This window comes from Littorina saxatilis, linkage group LG2 (genome assembly GCF_037325665.1).
Source record: "Littorina saxatilis isolate snail1 linkage group LG2, US_GU_Lsax_2.0, whole genome shotgun sequence".
NCBI lineage: Eukaryota > Metazoa > Mollusca > Gastropoda > Littorinimorpha > Littorinidae > Littorina > Littorina saxatilis.
This window is the reverse complement of record NC_090246.1, coordinates 2,304,346-2,317,294: the sequence shown is the minus strand read 5'-3', so window position 1 is coordinate 2,317,294 and position 12,949 is coordinate 2,304,346. Positions and strand designations below refer to the sequence as shown.

Genomic DNA, 12,949 nt, shown 5'->3' with positions numbered 1-12,949 from the left:
ATTTACAGGTTACGTGTCAAGACTGTGTCAACATCTCTGAGAAGCTGACCGAGAATCCAGGGGACTCACAAACTTCTCTCCCTGCGAAATTTCGTGACATACCTGACTCTTTGGCCGCTGCATACCACCACCCATTCAGAGAAAAAGCTGCTGCAACCTACAGTACAAGATACCCTAATTAACTGATCCCACATTTTCCCACTGCTGTTGACATCAACCACATACAGAACAAAATTCACTTGAATGGGATTACTGTTTTATTTTATAAGTGATGCATTTTATTCTAATTAAAACATACATTTTCATTTTACTATTTTCATGGAAGCTCGGGCCACTCAAATCCTCTGTAAGTATCCTCGGAAGGAAATGCATTTCTGATGGCCCGTACCGCACATGAAGGTAGAGGTATCCTGACTTTCCTCCCTAGCACACCATGACACCACCTCACCAACTGTCGGTATCCTATGTAGCGGTACTTCCTGGAAAATAAAAAAAAGAATCTGTGACATTAGGGTTTGTTGTGTACTCCAGCAGAGGGTTCGTAAAAAATGTGTGGAGAGTGGAGGGAGGAACACTTGTTCCTTGTGTATACAGGATTGACTAATGAGGGAATGGCTTGTTTCATGGTTGTGTGTGCGTGTATGTGTGATATTGTCTTTCATGACAAGATCCCTGTAAATCTTTAATTTTACCTCACTTCTATGTTTATAAACTAATAAAGATATTTCCAAAAATGGTGTTTTCTTTCCAGCATTAAGTTTATCTTGTTTCACACAAAGAGTATAAACACTGATTCACTTGTGGACTTCAGTCTTCAGTGTGGAAAGATCTCAGGATACAATTTTCATTTTTACTGTTGATACTGATGAGTGTTGTGTATACTATTTCTGCACATGTTTGTTTTATAATTTGATTGTTGTTGTCCTTGTTTTTGTAATTGACCAACTTCCAACTTTGTCATTTATTAAGAGACGAAGATCAAGGATTGCTTTACACCTGCTAATTAAAACAAACAATCTTCTGTCACCTTCTTCTTCAGGCGTGTGAATGAATGGATGAATATGTTTGTATGTCATGTGGAACAAACCTAGAAGTGTCTGCCACAACATTTTAGAATTTCCAGAAAAGCTTTTACGATGTCACAAGTAGAAATAACGTTAATCCCAACTCATGAAATTAAAAAGCACATGTTTGGTAAAGAAAGATAAGATTTGTCACTTACTCCTCAAGAGTAGCCTGGAAAGTGCCATGCTCCTGTCGGTACTGGTAATATGCTGTCTCCAGCACATCTGTGTTCAGGCAGACGCTTTGAAAGGCTGGGAGCTGCGTGATGCATGTAGGCCTAATGCCAGGGTTTTTGAGAGGTCTGCAAATATAACACTATTGTTATAACTTATTTTTAACTATAAATTAAGTATAAGAATTAAACTTCTAAACGCCATGATGAAGTTTAAAGGCTTTACAGACTAGTACATGTACTAGTAATGAATAGCCATTAACCTCTACATCTATATATATGTTGAATTTACAAAAGAGTCACACCTTCCCTTTGCTCTTTTCATAACATGTTATAATAAAATTAAATAATGATAGCCTCATTCTTCCAAACCAATAACATGCCAAGTGAAAAGATATACATACCTGCGACTGTTCAGCTTCTCCATTATTTTAGTAGACTCAGTGCAGCAGTTCAGTTGCATTCCTCCACTTTCTCCATCACCACACAGTTGCCACATTCACACCTGAAAGTAGCACAAACTTCACTTGAATCATTCGTCTCCATTCTTCGACTAAGTATTGTGAATGTGCACATGTGGGAAGTATTCTTAGATTTCACTTGAAAGAAACAATAAGATTAATTCCAAAAATGTAACTTGCCACTGCTCTCTTCAGAAAGAAAAAAACACCGCTAGAAACGTAAACAATGAGACTTTCGCCTTCGTATCATCGTATGACTTAGTCAATCTACACGGTAAACGTGAATTCGTTACTCACCAGTCTGTGTTCCCAAGGCGATATACGCCGTTGTTGTCAGCAAAATGATTATTTTCCTCCACATTCCTCTCATGTTCTTGTGCTGGAGGCTCGAACTGAAACGGTACAACGCGATTGTTGTTCCACAAGTTGCCTGCACCACGAGTGTCCGCCATTTCGCTCTGTTCCCCTCAGTACGTCACAAGTTACCAGCTGGCGCTTCGGTAGTTCTCGGGTTTTCTCGGCAAAGTCCGGATCAGCAAATTTAGCTCGCATGTCGGTGGGCGTTTCCTTGCGAACGACTAAGCGCTGAGCGGTTTCAGTGCCGAAAAATGCCATAACTGAAAACCCTATTCACACACTCAAAACTTTGTTTGGAGGGTTTAGACGCACTTTAAGAGGGGGTAACTTACATCGAATGAAATTGTTTTGAGCGCTCTGCGGCACCATTAGGTTGGTCCATATTAGGCGCCGGTCCATATTAGGCTACCTTCCCCTACGTCGGTTCGGAAATAAATCTGTCTTGTTTTTATGGGTTGTGGACGAGTTGTTTTCTCTTGTTTTTTCCCCATGCAAACACCACCCTCATACACAAAAAATGTCAGTCACGCATCTACTGCCTTCTGAAACTTAGGAAGTTGAATGTGAACCCTTCTATCCTCCAAACTCGCTCTTTCATTGAGTCTGTCATCACTTTCGGTTTTGTGGCCTGGTATGGAGGTCTGAGTGTGAAGAACAGGAATGTCTTAGTGCGAATGGTGAATGTCAGTAGCAAGGTGATTGGCAGGCAGCAAGCAAGTGTGGAGTCCCTGTATGAAAAGCGTGTGGTGAGAAAGAGTAGGCGGATAGCTTCAGATAGGTCCCATGTTCTTGCTCACCTCTATGAACTCCTTCCCTCTGGCCGTAGACTTCGCACGCACAAAGCTAGGACACTCCGGCTGCAAAACAGCTTCATCCCCAAATCCATCACCCTTAGCAACATGTAAACACATCCACATACCCGACCCAGCCCCTCTTCTGCCAGTGCAATCAGTAGTAATGTACATGTATGTATTGGTTTTATGTACAACCGTATATTTTCTGATATATTGTACGTATGCTATGATATTTTGCAATGATGTTTAGCCATAGTTCGTTATACGCGCAGGTGTGCGAGAATGACTGTAAGCGCAGTGCTTTAAAGATGTCCATGTGTGAACGTGTAAGTGGGCGTAGTCGAATGTCCATGTGGGAGTGGAGCATATAAGAATGCCCATGTGTGAATGTGTAAGTGGAGCGTATAAGAATGTGTAAGTGGAGCGTGGTGGAATGTCCATGTGTGAATGGGTAAGTTGAGCGTATAAGAATGTCCATGTGTGCGATGTGTAAATGAGACATGGATGTGTTCATGTCTGAATGCGTAAGAACAATGCAAGGAATGTCCAGAGAGGTATGTGGAAGGTGTTTCTATAACCTGCCCTGTTATATAGTGCTATATGTTTTATGTAAAATCAATGTCTTGTTTGTACTATTGTTATGTACCACGCCTGAATTTCTCTATGAGATAATAAAGTATTCTTATTCTTATTCTTATAGAAACATTGAGGCAAGCTACACGTGGCATTGTATGCTTGCCTCAGTGTTTCTACAGAAAGCACCTCTACCACAACCCATTAAAACTTGAGTTATTTCTGAACATTGTCTAATGTCTCGTATCTGGGTTACGATTTGAATGCCCATGAACTGAACTAAGCTTTATTGTGTGTGCCGCTGCGGTGTGTGTGTGTCTTTTTTTTCTTTATTTGGTGTTTAACGTGTGTGTGTGTGTGTTTGTTCACAAAATTTGCAACGTGACGTCATGCCGCCACCAAGTAATTGCGGCAGATCGGGATGTTGCAGACTGGGACACGACAGACTGGAATGCGGAAGACTGAGATGTGGCAGATTGGTACACGGCAGACTGGGATGTGGTAGACTGACTGGAATGACAAGGCTGATATGCCGATCTCAAGAGTGTTCAGCCGACCAGCAACGCCGTCTGTGTGAGCCAGGCTGATCGATTTCAGTGCGCCGGGACCTGCAGATACTAGTCTGGCTGACACCGTCAGTATTTCTATACATCTTTGATAAAAATGAAATGTAGTAAAAAGAAAAGTATTTAACAAAACAAACACAGAAACACACCGACAGAAACGCACACACGTTGTTGCTGGTTAAATAGCAGAGCCTCGGAGAGAGAGAGAGAGAGAGAGAGAGAGAGAGAGAGAGAGAGAGAGAGAGAGAGAGAGAATTGAATTGAATTGAATTGAGAGAGAGAGAGAGAGAGAGAGAGAGGGTCACACGTACAGACTCGGAATGCATCACACTGTGCATGGTACAAGTCTAGTTTCTCATGATTTTTGTAAAATGATATGCCCGCAGATTCATTGTAAGCACAATGATAAGTCTGTGTGAATCAGATACCAGGATCACGCGTGGGTGTCACAGTTTACCGCCGACTCGTGACGTGTGCTAATTTTTTCTGGACAATAGTTAAGTATTTTTGTAATTACAGTATTATCTTCTCGCACATGCTGCTTTCCCGACCTAACTACAATCTATCATAGTTTCACTACCAGCGAGACTTTTTTGAAAATATTACTATCCAAAAGTGTCCGACGCTTGCGCACGATAAAGATCCACGAAAGTCTCGGGGCCGCCGGGCTTGGAAATATGAACACACACAATGCAGGAATAAAACAAAAGGACATCACCGTACTGTATGGCAGCTTGCATTCCGGCCGGTGAGAACGCAAACTGAATGTACCTGAGAGTGATATCACAGGATTACTACGATGGTTGGTTGTCAGTTTCTAACGTCCCTTCAACCCCGGCATTTGTTATGCGGGACCGATTCAATGTGTCCCGTTCTCATTACATTACCTTTCCAAAGGCAAATGGTATCTTTCACTCTTGTCACAGTCTTCCTACTCTCGTCATATGTGACTAGTACATGAGGGCCCCAAAGGGTTTAAAATCAGTCGTGATTGGCGTTTTTTGACCTTTCTGTGACCGTGATTGCCGAAATTTCCATTTCTGTGATCGTGATGGGACTTTGCCCGTGATCCGTGATGACAACAAAATCAAGTCTCGTGATCGTGATCGTGATTTGTTTTCGTGATCGTGATGGGCATTATTGCAAAGCATTTTATTTTCAACGTACATTTTTCACAGCTGTATCACTCTATGATCCTCTATTCGTCAAGGTGTTTGTGATCGTGAAAACAAAAATCAAGGTAACTGTGATCGTGAAAGCTAAAATGTCCCTTCCTGTGATCGTGATGATACCCCCCCCCCCCCCCCCTTTGGGGCCCTCGTACATGATACGAAGACTATAATAAACATCCCTACTCCAAAACTATGCGAGAAAAAAAAGAAGTGCATTAGTTGCTACGCACAGTAAAACAACCCACCACTTGTTCACTAAATAGACCCTATCGGTATTCCAAGCTCTCGTAATCTCTCGCAAACTTCAGAGCATAGTACAGCGATCTCGTGCGAGCTGCACAAGCCAAGGTTCGAAGTTCTCGCGATGTTCAAAGCATAACAAAGAGCGTGTCTCGCGAGAGCTGCTCAGATATCGAAAAGGTCTATTGTTTCTCTTCAAGGCCGGAACGGCGGGTTTTGGGGTAACACTGAGGCTGTTGACGGTATGGTTAAAAGAATTCAACGTTAAAAGTATTGGTCGAATACGACATTCAGATAAGCGTATCACCTCATAGGCCTATCGGAGATACCACACAATCATTTATCGAGCTTGACTGACACACGCCACTGAGAAATAAACGCTCGACATTTATCCCCCAGAGCCTGTGCAACCAACTCTTCCATTTCCTTACACACTTCCTTCGCAAACACTTAGGTTGCAGCAGATCCGGTTGCAAGAACTATGAACAGTTTGCATGTACTGGCTTTGCAACAAGGAACACAATTCACACTGGCTTCGCAACGATATCATTTGTCAAGGTCAATTTTGAGGGCAGGCGAACATTTTCCTTGTCAGTTTCAAAATAAACAAACACATCTACCCTAAACGGCTTGAACGTTTACGTGTCAGTTGTTCACACTGTAGTATATTCGACCCGAATTCTACCGGCGACAGTCACTGCTGCTCCTGTCACTTGAGTGACGATTAGGCTATGAACTGACACGTATCGTGTTTACTGTCACACGGCATTCAGGCCACTCGAAGACGTGCTGTTGGTCTGTTATCACTGCGGTACAAAGACCAAATGGCCGACACATCCTATATGTGTGGTAGCAAGAAACATGAACGTAGACGCGCCACGTCAGTCTTCGGCAACCAACCCAGCGAAACGTTGAAAAGATGACTCAACTAGGCTATCATCTGACCCCAAATCACGTGACACATCATGCCTGCACACGCAAAAACCTCGTGAAACAGGTCGGTTTGCGCCAACACCACTACAGCCACAAAGAACGGCGCGCGTGCTGCGCGAAGGCCATTGTGTACTTCCCCGTGAGGCGGTGCTGGGTTAAACCGAGCACACGGTAATTTGCCCCACACCCCCAATTATCGGCTCTACAGTCTGCAAAAAGTTAATGTACTTCTCATCACTTTACACCGTCATCGTGAAGTTAAGAAATATTCAACGTTAAAAGTATGACTAGGAGTACAGGGGTTAAGCCAGAGGGGGGGGGGGGGGGGGGGGTTTACAACCTGGGGTCCAGGGGTAGACCCCCTGTGGGGTACATGGGCAATGCCCCGTTGGGGGGTCTGAAGAGTTTTAGCGCTATTTTATGAACAATTTATGGCTTATCCTTGATTTAAGACATGATCAACTGGTGTCAGCAGCCACTCATTATTTTTTTTAAAGTTAGTATTAATTTTTTTAATTTTTTTTGACAGCCGGGGGGGGGGGGGGGGGTTCCGGAACCCCTGTAACCTTCCCCCCCCCCCTAATCCGCCCCTGGAGTATTAAAAGTATGCTCTATCATACTGTACGGCGCTGTCCTTTTATTTCTGCATGCACGTGTTTATTTTTCTAATGGCAATTTGTTACAAAATTGTTAAATGCAAATACTCTTCAGCGCAACTCTGTTATGGCTGTATTCGAGTGTCCCTCTGGCGGCGGTGCGTATCTGTTTGTGAGTGAGAAAAAAGTGTGTGCGTGTGTTAGAGAGAGAGAGAGAGAGAGAGAGAGAGAGAGAGAGAGAGAGAGAGAGAGAGAGACACACACACACACACACACACACACACACACACACACACACGACAATCATTCTGAAATACGTTCTATAAATCTTTATTTCGTAGCTCAGAAAGTGATGGGAAAATCGAACAAAACTAAAAGACACAACACTAAAAAACAATCAAGCAGACGTCTGACGGGTGAGGGTCCACATGATGGTCTTGTATGCAGAAAGCATTGAGCAGTCCATCTCTCAAAATGACTTCTTGATAAGTACAAATCCTGGCTCCCACAGAAATCAGCTGTCATCCATCATGTCACACCAAGTCAACGCAGGAGGTAATACATGATGTCCAGACACAACTCTGACAGGGTTTGTATGTGCTCATCAAGAGCTGTACTCCTTGAGTGCGAGGCAAGAATCTTTCTTTCTTTATTTGGTGTTTAACGTGGTTTTCAACCACGAAGGTTATATCACGACGGGGAAAGGTAGGAGATGGAATAGAGCCACTTGTCAATTGTTTCTTGTTCACAAAAGCACTAATCAAAAATTTGCTCCAGGGGCTTGCAACGTAGTACAATATACAGTCGACTCCGGATATTACGTCACCCCTCGGGGGATGTTTTTGAGCGACGTTATACGCGGTGACGCTGTATCCGGTTCATCGGTTATAACGTCACTTTTACGCGCGGGTGATGTTATATCCGGAGTCCAAGAGTTATGTCCCTTTCTAAAGTACTGACTGTTTTAATAAAACTGTGCAGAAATGGAAAGTGCATGCATTAGTGTTGTTTAAAAATTACAACAACATATTGTTGTAAGTTTTAAACTAACTTATTACAATAATCTTTAATTCACTTCCTCATATATAGAATTGTGGACTATTCTCTTCTTTGCGTATTTCCAAAACCTGGCTATACCATGAATACAAAATTGTATACACAACATTTTCCCCGGTAGTCGGCAACAGTATCATCGTGCAGTGTTGTAGGCTGCATGCTGATTCTGAGACAGGTTGCCAGTGTTGAAGTGTCAAGCTCCGTCTGGTTCCATCGACAATCTCAGTCTTTAATTATAGTGTCCGACGTTATTAGCTTTGAGGACACACACACACACACACATGGCTGTCGTGTATTCATATTCTGCTAGATCTTGACCTGTCCTTGATGTCCGAAGAAATAACAAGTCGCGTAAGGCGAAAATACATTTAGTCGAGTAGCTGTCGAACTCACAGAATGAAACTGAACGCAATGCAATTTTTCAGCAAGACTCGTAAGCATCGTCAGTCCACCGCTCATGGCAAAGGCAGTGAAATTGACAAGAAGAGCGGGGTAGTAGTTGCGCTGAGAAGGATAGCACGCTTTTCTGTACCTCTCTTCGTTTTAACTTTCTGAGCGTGTTTTTAATCCAAACATATCATATCTATGTTTTTGGAATCAGGAACCGACAAAGAATAAGATGAAAGTGTTTTTAAATTGATTTCGAAAATTTAATTTTGATCATAATTTTTATATTTTTAATTTTCAGGGCTTGTTTTTAATCCAAATATAACATATTTATATGTTTTTTGAATCAGAAAATGATGGAGAATAAGATGAACGTAAATTTGGATCGTTTTATATTTTATTTTTTTTATTTTTTTTTTACAATTTTCAGATTTTTAATGACCAAGGTCATTAATCAATTTTTAAGCCACCAAGCTGAAATGCAATACCGAAGTCCGGGCTTTGTCGAAGATTATTTGACCAAAATTTCAACCAATTTGGTTGAAAAATGAGAGCGTGACAGTGCCGCCTCAACTTTCACGAAAAACCGGATGACGTCATCAAAGACATTAATCAAAAAAATGAAAAAAACCGTCTGGGGATATCATACCCAGAAACTCTCATGTCAAATTTCATAAAGATCAGTCCAGTAGTTTAGTCTGAATCGCTCTACTCACACACACACACACACACACACACACACACACACACACACACACACACACAGACACACATACACCACGACCCTCGTCTCGATTCCCCCCTCTACGTTAAAACATTCAGTCAAAACTTGACTAAATGTAAAAATGACGAGAACTTCATGGGTCCTTATACGTAATTAATGTCTATTTGACTTATATTATTATTATAAACGAAGAAGTTTCTCGTCAACAGCAAAGTGGCTGCCCACCTTTACGCACAATCGTTCTGGTAGTAACAACTTTGGGGTCATAGTTACCCCCTTTCCCCATCCACTGTCTCCACCACATCTAGTGAGCGGGACGTTATACTCGTCAGACTACTACTGTATTATTATTATCATTATAACGTCACTTGATATAACGTCCATGGCTTTCCAAGTTGAGTCAAAATAGTGCTTTAAGAGTGCAGTATCACTTTTCTCAATTTGTCGGTTCACTGCACTTAATGTTTACCTTTACAATTTAGCCTGAGCGACCTACTCAGCCTGTCGACAACGCCCAATTGAAAGTGACGCTCAGCCTCCTCGTCGAGGGCAGTTGTAGTCTGTATTCTACGGACCAAAAAAACAAACAAACGTCGTAGTCTGTTCTCATCCTCTCGACCTTCTGGTTTAAACTGTTTTATTTAACGTTTGTGCATTATTTACAAAAAACGCATATTCAGTAAACAACAACAAGCATAATGCTTATAGTGGTGTTCACTATTTCTAGAAAATTACATATAATATAAATGGCGGCTATTGTACAGTTTAAATGAAAAGCTTGCAAACATGAAAAGAAAACTGATTGAATGAAAATTGTACATCAAAACAAAAATCCGTTTGGGAATACATATATAATATTTATGGTGTTTGCGAGTAAGAGATAGGGAGGGAGAGAGGGAGAGAGAGAGAGAGAGAGAGAGAGAGAGACGAGTAGACGACAGGGGGCCGACTAATGGTTTAAATGTGAAATGTGTGTATAATAATGGGTGTCGACCTTCTCCTACCGTCATTTCAATAATCGAGTTTTTTTTTATATGCGTGATTGAAGGACAGAAGTAGACAGATCCATTCGCACGCGCTCGCGCAGGAGTAACCATGTATGCTCGATATGAAACTTTTTAAAACAATTTTTTTTAGTTAAAAACAAAGAGAGGAACTCACAACACGAATGAAATGGAACATTTTTCTTTTAATTAAAAACCTAGAACACTGAGGAACCTAAGTAAGGAACTCACAAAGCGAAATGAAATGATTTTTCATTACTGACTAAAAACATAGAACAGGAACTCACAAAACGAAATGAAATAAAACATTTTTCTTTTGATTAAAAACCTCGAACAGGAACTCACAAAACGCATGCAGCAAAAATGATTATGCCTTGAACCTAGTTTTCCTTGGGTCTCTAACAACGGGAAAACGGAAAAACTTGAATACCGTTAACAGACAAAACTTGTGACACGTGTAGGGTAAATGAACATGCCTTGACAGTCGTTCACCATGCAAACTGCTGCATATGGGGATTGATATGACGTTATAACCGACATGGATGAGTGACGTTATAACTGGGTGACGTTATATCCGGTGACGTTATATCCGAGGTTAAAATAGTCTTGGAAAGAAGGAATTGAGCCGGGACCGGTGTTTGGGTGACGATATAACGGGGTGACGTTATATCCGGCGACGTTATAAACGAAGTAGACTGTATTACCTTACTGGGAGAATGCAAGTTTCCAGTACAAAGGACTTAACATTTCTTACATACTGCTTGACTAAAATCTTTACAAAAATTGACTATATTCTATACAAGAAACATTTAACAAGGGTAAAACTAAAAGGAGAAACAGAATCCGTTAGTCGCCTCTTACGACATACTGGAGAGCATCGGGTAAATTCTTCCCCCTAACCCGCGGGGGGTCGAGGCAAGAATGTTAAGACGCTGATAGCACAACAGCGAACAATCAGCTCCCATATGCACGATAGATGCAAATTGCATTTTGACAGTGCCAGCTGGATATGATGACTTCTGAGTGTGTTCAAAAACATACACATCACAACTAATTGTTCACCGAGATGCTATCAGCGTGTTTACCTTCAAGGAACACAACTCGTTGACAGCGCATGAAAACCCAGACAGAGTCAATACTAGAAAACATCTATCGTACTTTACCTGTAGCAAAAAAATCTTATATCAAACGAAATGTCAATGGGTAGGTTTGACAGGATGTTAATTCAAATAATGGGACTTCTAGACCGTTAAAACAATCCGGCAATTTCTAAATAGCTTTGTAAACAACTTTGACGATTCCAACATCTTACTCTCAATCTCATCGATAATAAAATTAAAACAAAATTCACAGCAAGCTCCCTATACTGATACTCGAGCCAAGCTTCAGGTATATACACCTAAAGATATCTAGTCTTTCTAACTGGATCCGTTCCATCCCAGGTGGAAAGAAAAGAAAAATGTAAAACATGCCACCAACAGAAATATCAAGTTGTTTTAATATGAAGCAGGTGAGGCACCATGAAAAAAGTAAGCGCACTTAAAAAAAACCCGTGTGCATTCTTGTGACAAGAATTTTAACATTACAAAAATCTGCCTACAGCAATTTCATAAGACATAAGACTTTATTTCAACCATGTGCAGTACACTAGGGACATGTTTTGGCCAGAGTACAATCAATCAATCCATACACGCCCTTCCAAACATCGCTTGCAATCTCAGTCACACACACGCTCACGCACGCCCGCATACATTCCCCACACAAAACCCACAACAGCACACACGCACAAGCATGCTCCTCCTTAACAAAACGTGTTTAACCATCAATTGTACATATGCGTAAAATAAACAGTATAGAAGTATCAGTAAGAATTATATATGTATCAGACATCAGTTATGACGACAATAACTAAAATCACAAATCCTTAATAATTTTAAAACCAAAACATTTATTACAATACTACACTGGGTAGGTGAACTTTAAGAAATAAGGTATTTAAAGGCTTGACGGCTGTGTCTCACAACAAAATACCAGGACATAAACCTTGAGTAAAAGCTCAATTTTAACTAAGAACGGCAGTTAGAGGACTTAAGGAGCCAGGACACGCACTGCACTTGGATAAAAACTGTCTCTGAAACGCGTGGTGCGTGTCCTGATCGAGCGAAAACGCCTGCTCAAAAAAAGAGATCGCAACAACCAATCTAAGCACCCTGTCCATAGAAAATTAGTAAATAACATATACGAACAATTTCTCTTCTCTAAAACGCAATAAAGTATTTGTAAAATGTTTAAGCACACAGAAACACCACTAACCACACATAATGGATATTCCGCTGGAACAGAGTTTGTAATAAATTCATGGGGGGACTTTTGAAACTAGGACCAAATTTAAAAGAAGCACCGTCCTGTCGAGCCGCCATACTTACCATAATGGTGTGATACTTTCCAGTTCATCTGAAACTCAAAACACGTACCACAAAGAAAAGAACAACAAACCAACACGCACTTAACATCGAAACATAAACGGACGTTTAACCAGCAGCTTACGCTTTGAAGAGAAATAGTCCACACTTGTTTTGATAACTGACGACTGCTGGGAACACTTGGACTTCGACGCTGAAATGTCATTCGCCCACAACGGCGATCGGTTGTCCACATTTTGAAGTTTGACTCCCAACATTGATGAACATTTCACAACTGCTGACGACAAACAAACACGTCTGTAGCTGTACCCATAATCAAGCTATTTAGAAGACTGCCTTTGCGGAAGGCTCGTCCTGTCTCTCTCGCTGGCTGTTTCTGTTTACCACGTAGGCGTAATAAGGTCCGTTTCGATAGGCTGGTGGGTT

The 12,949-nt window shown here is 41.3% G+C and overlaps 1 protein-coding gene across 1 annotated transcript; it reads right to left on the bottom strand.

The window, feature by feature from the left end:
- Positions 1–239: 239 nt before the first annotated feature.
- Positions 240–2,255, bottom strand: LOC138957893 (uncharacterized). The gene is made up of 4 exons (XM_070328931.1): positions 1,996–2,255; positions 1,642–1,742; positions 1,223–1,366; positions 240–479 (listed from the first exon to the last, which is right to left on the bottom strand). Exons 2-4 carry the CDS (start codon positions 1,734–1,736, stop codon positions 317–319), a joined length of 402 nt encoding a protein of 133 aa, XP_070185032.1. The 5' UTR covers positions 1,737–1,742; positions 1,996–2,255; the 3' UTR covers positions 240–316.
- Positions 2,256–12,949: the final 10,694 nt, after the last annotated feature.

What these genes read in the sequence shown, in the direction of transcription:
- LOC138957893 (XM_070328931.1), bottom strand. Translation starts at nt 1,736, where the DNA reads ATGTGGCAACTGTGTGGTGATGGAGAAAGTGGAGGAATGCAACTGAAC. An exon ending in GAGAAGCTGAACAGTCGCAG is followed by an intron (nt 1,367 to 1,641) that starts GTATGTATATCT and finishes TTATATTTGCAG; the next exon opens with ACCTCTCAAAAACCCTGGCA. An exon ending in TTCCAGGCTACTCTTGAGGA is followed by an intron (nt 480 to 1,222) that starts GTAAGTGACAAA and finishes TTTATTTTCCAG; the next exon opens with GAAGTACCGCTACATAGGAT.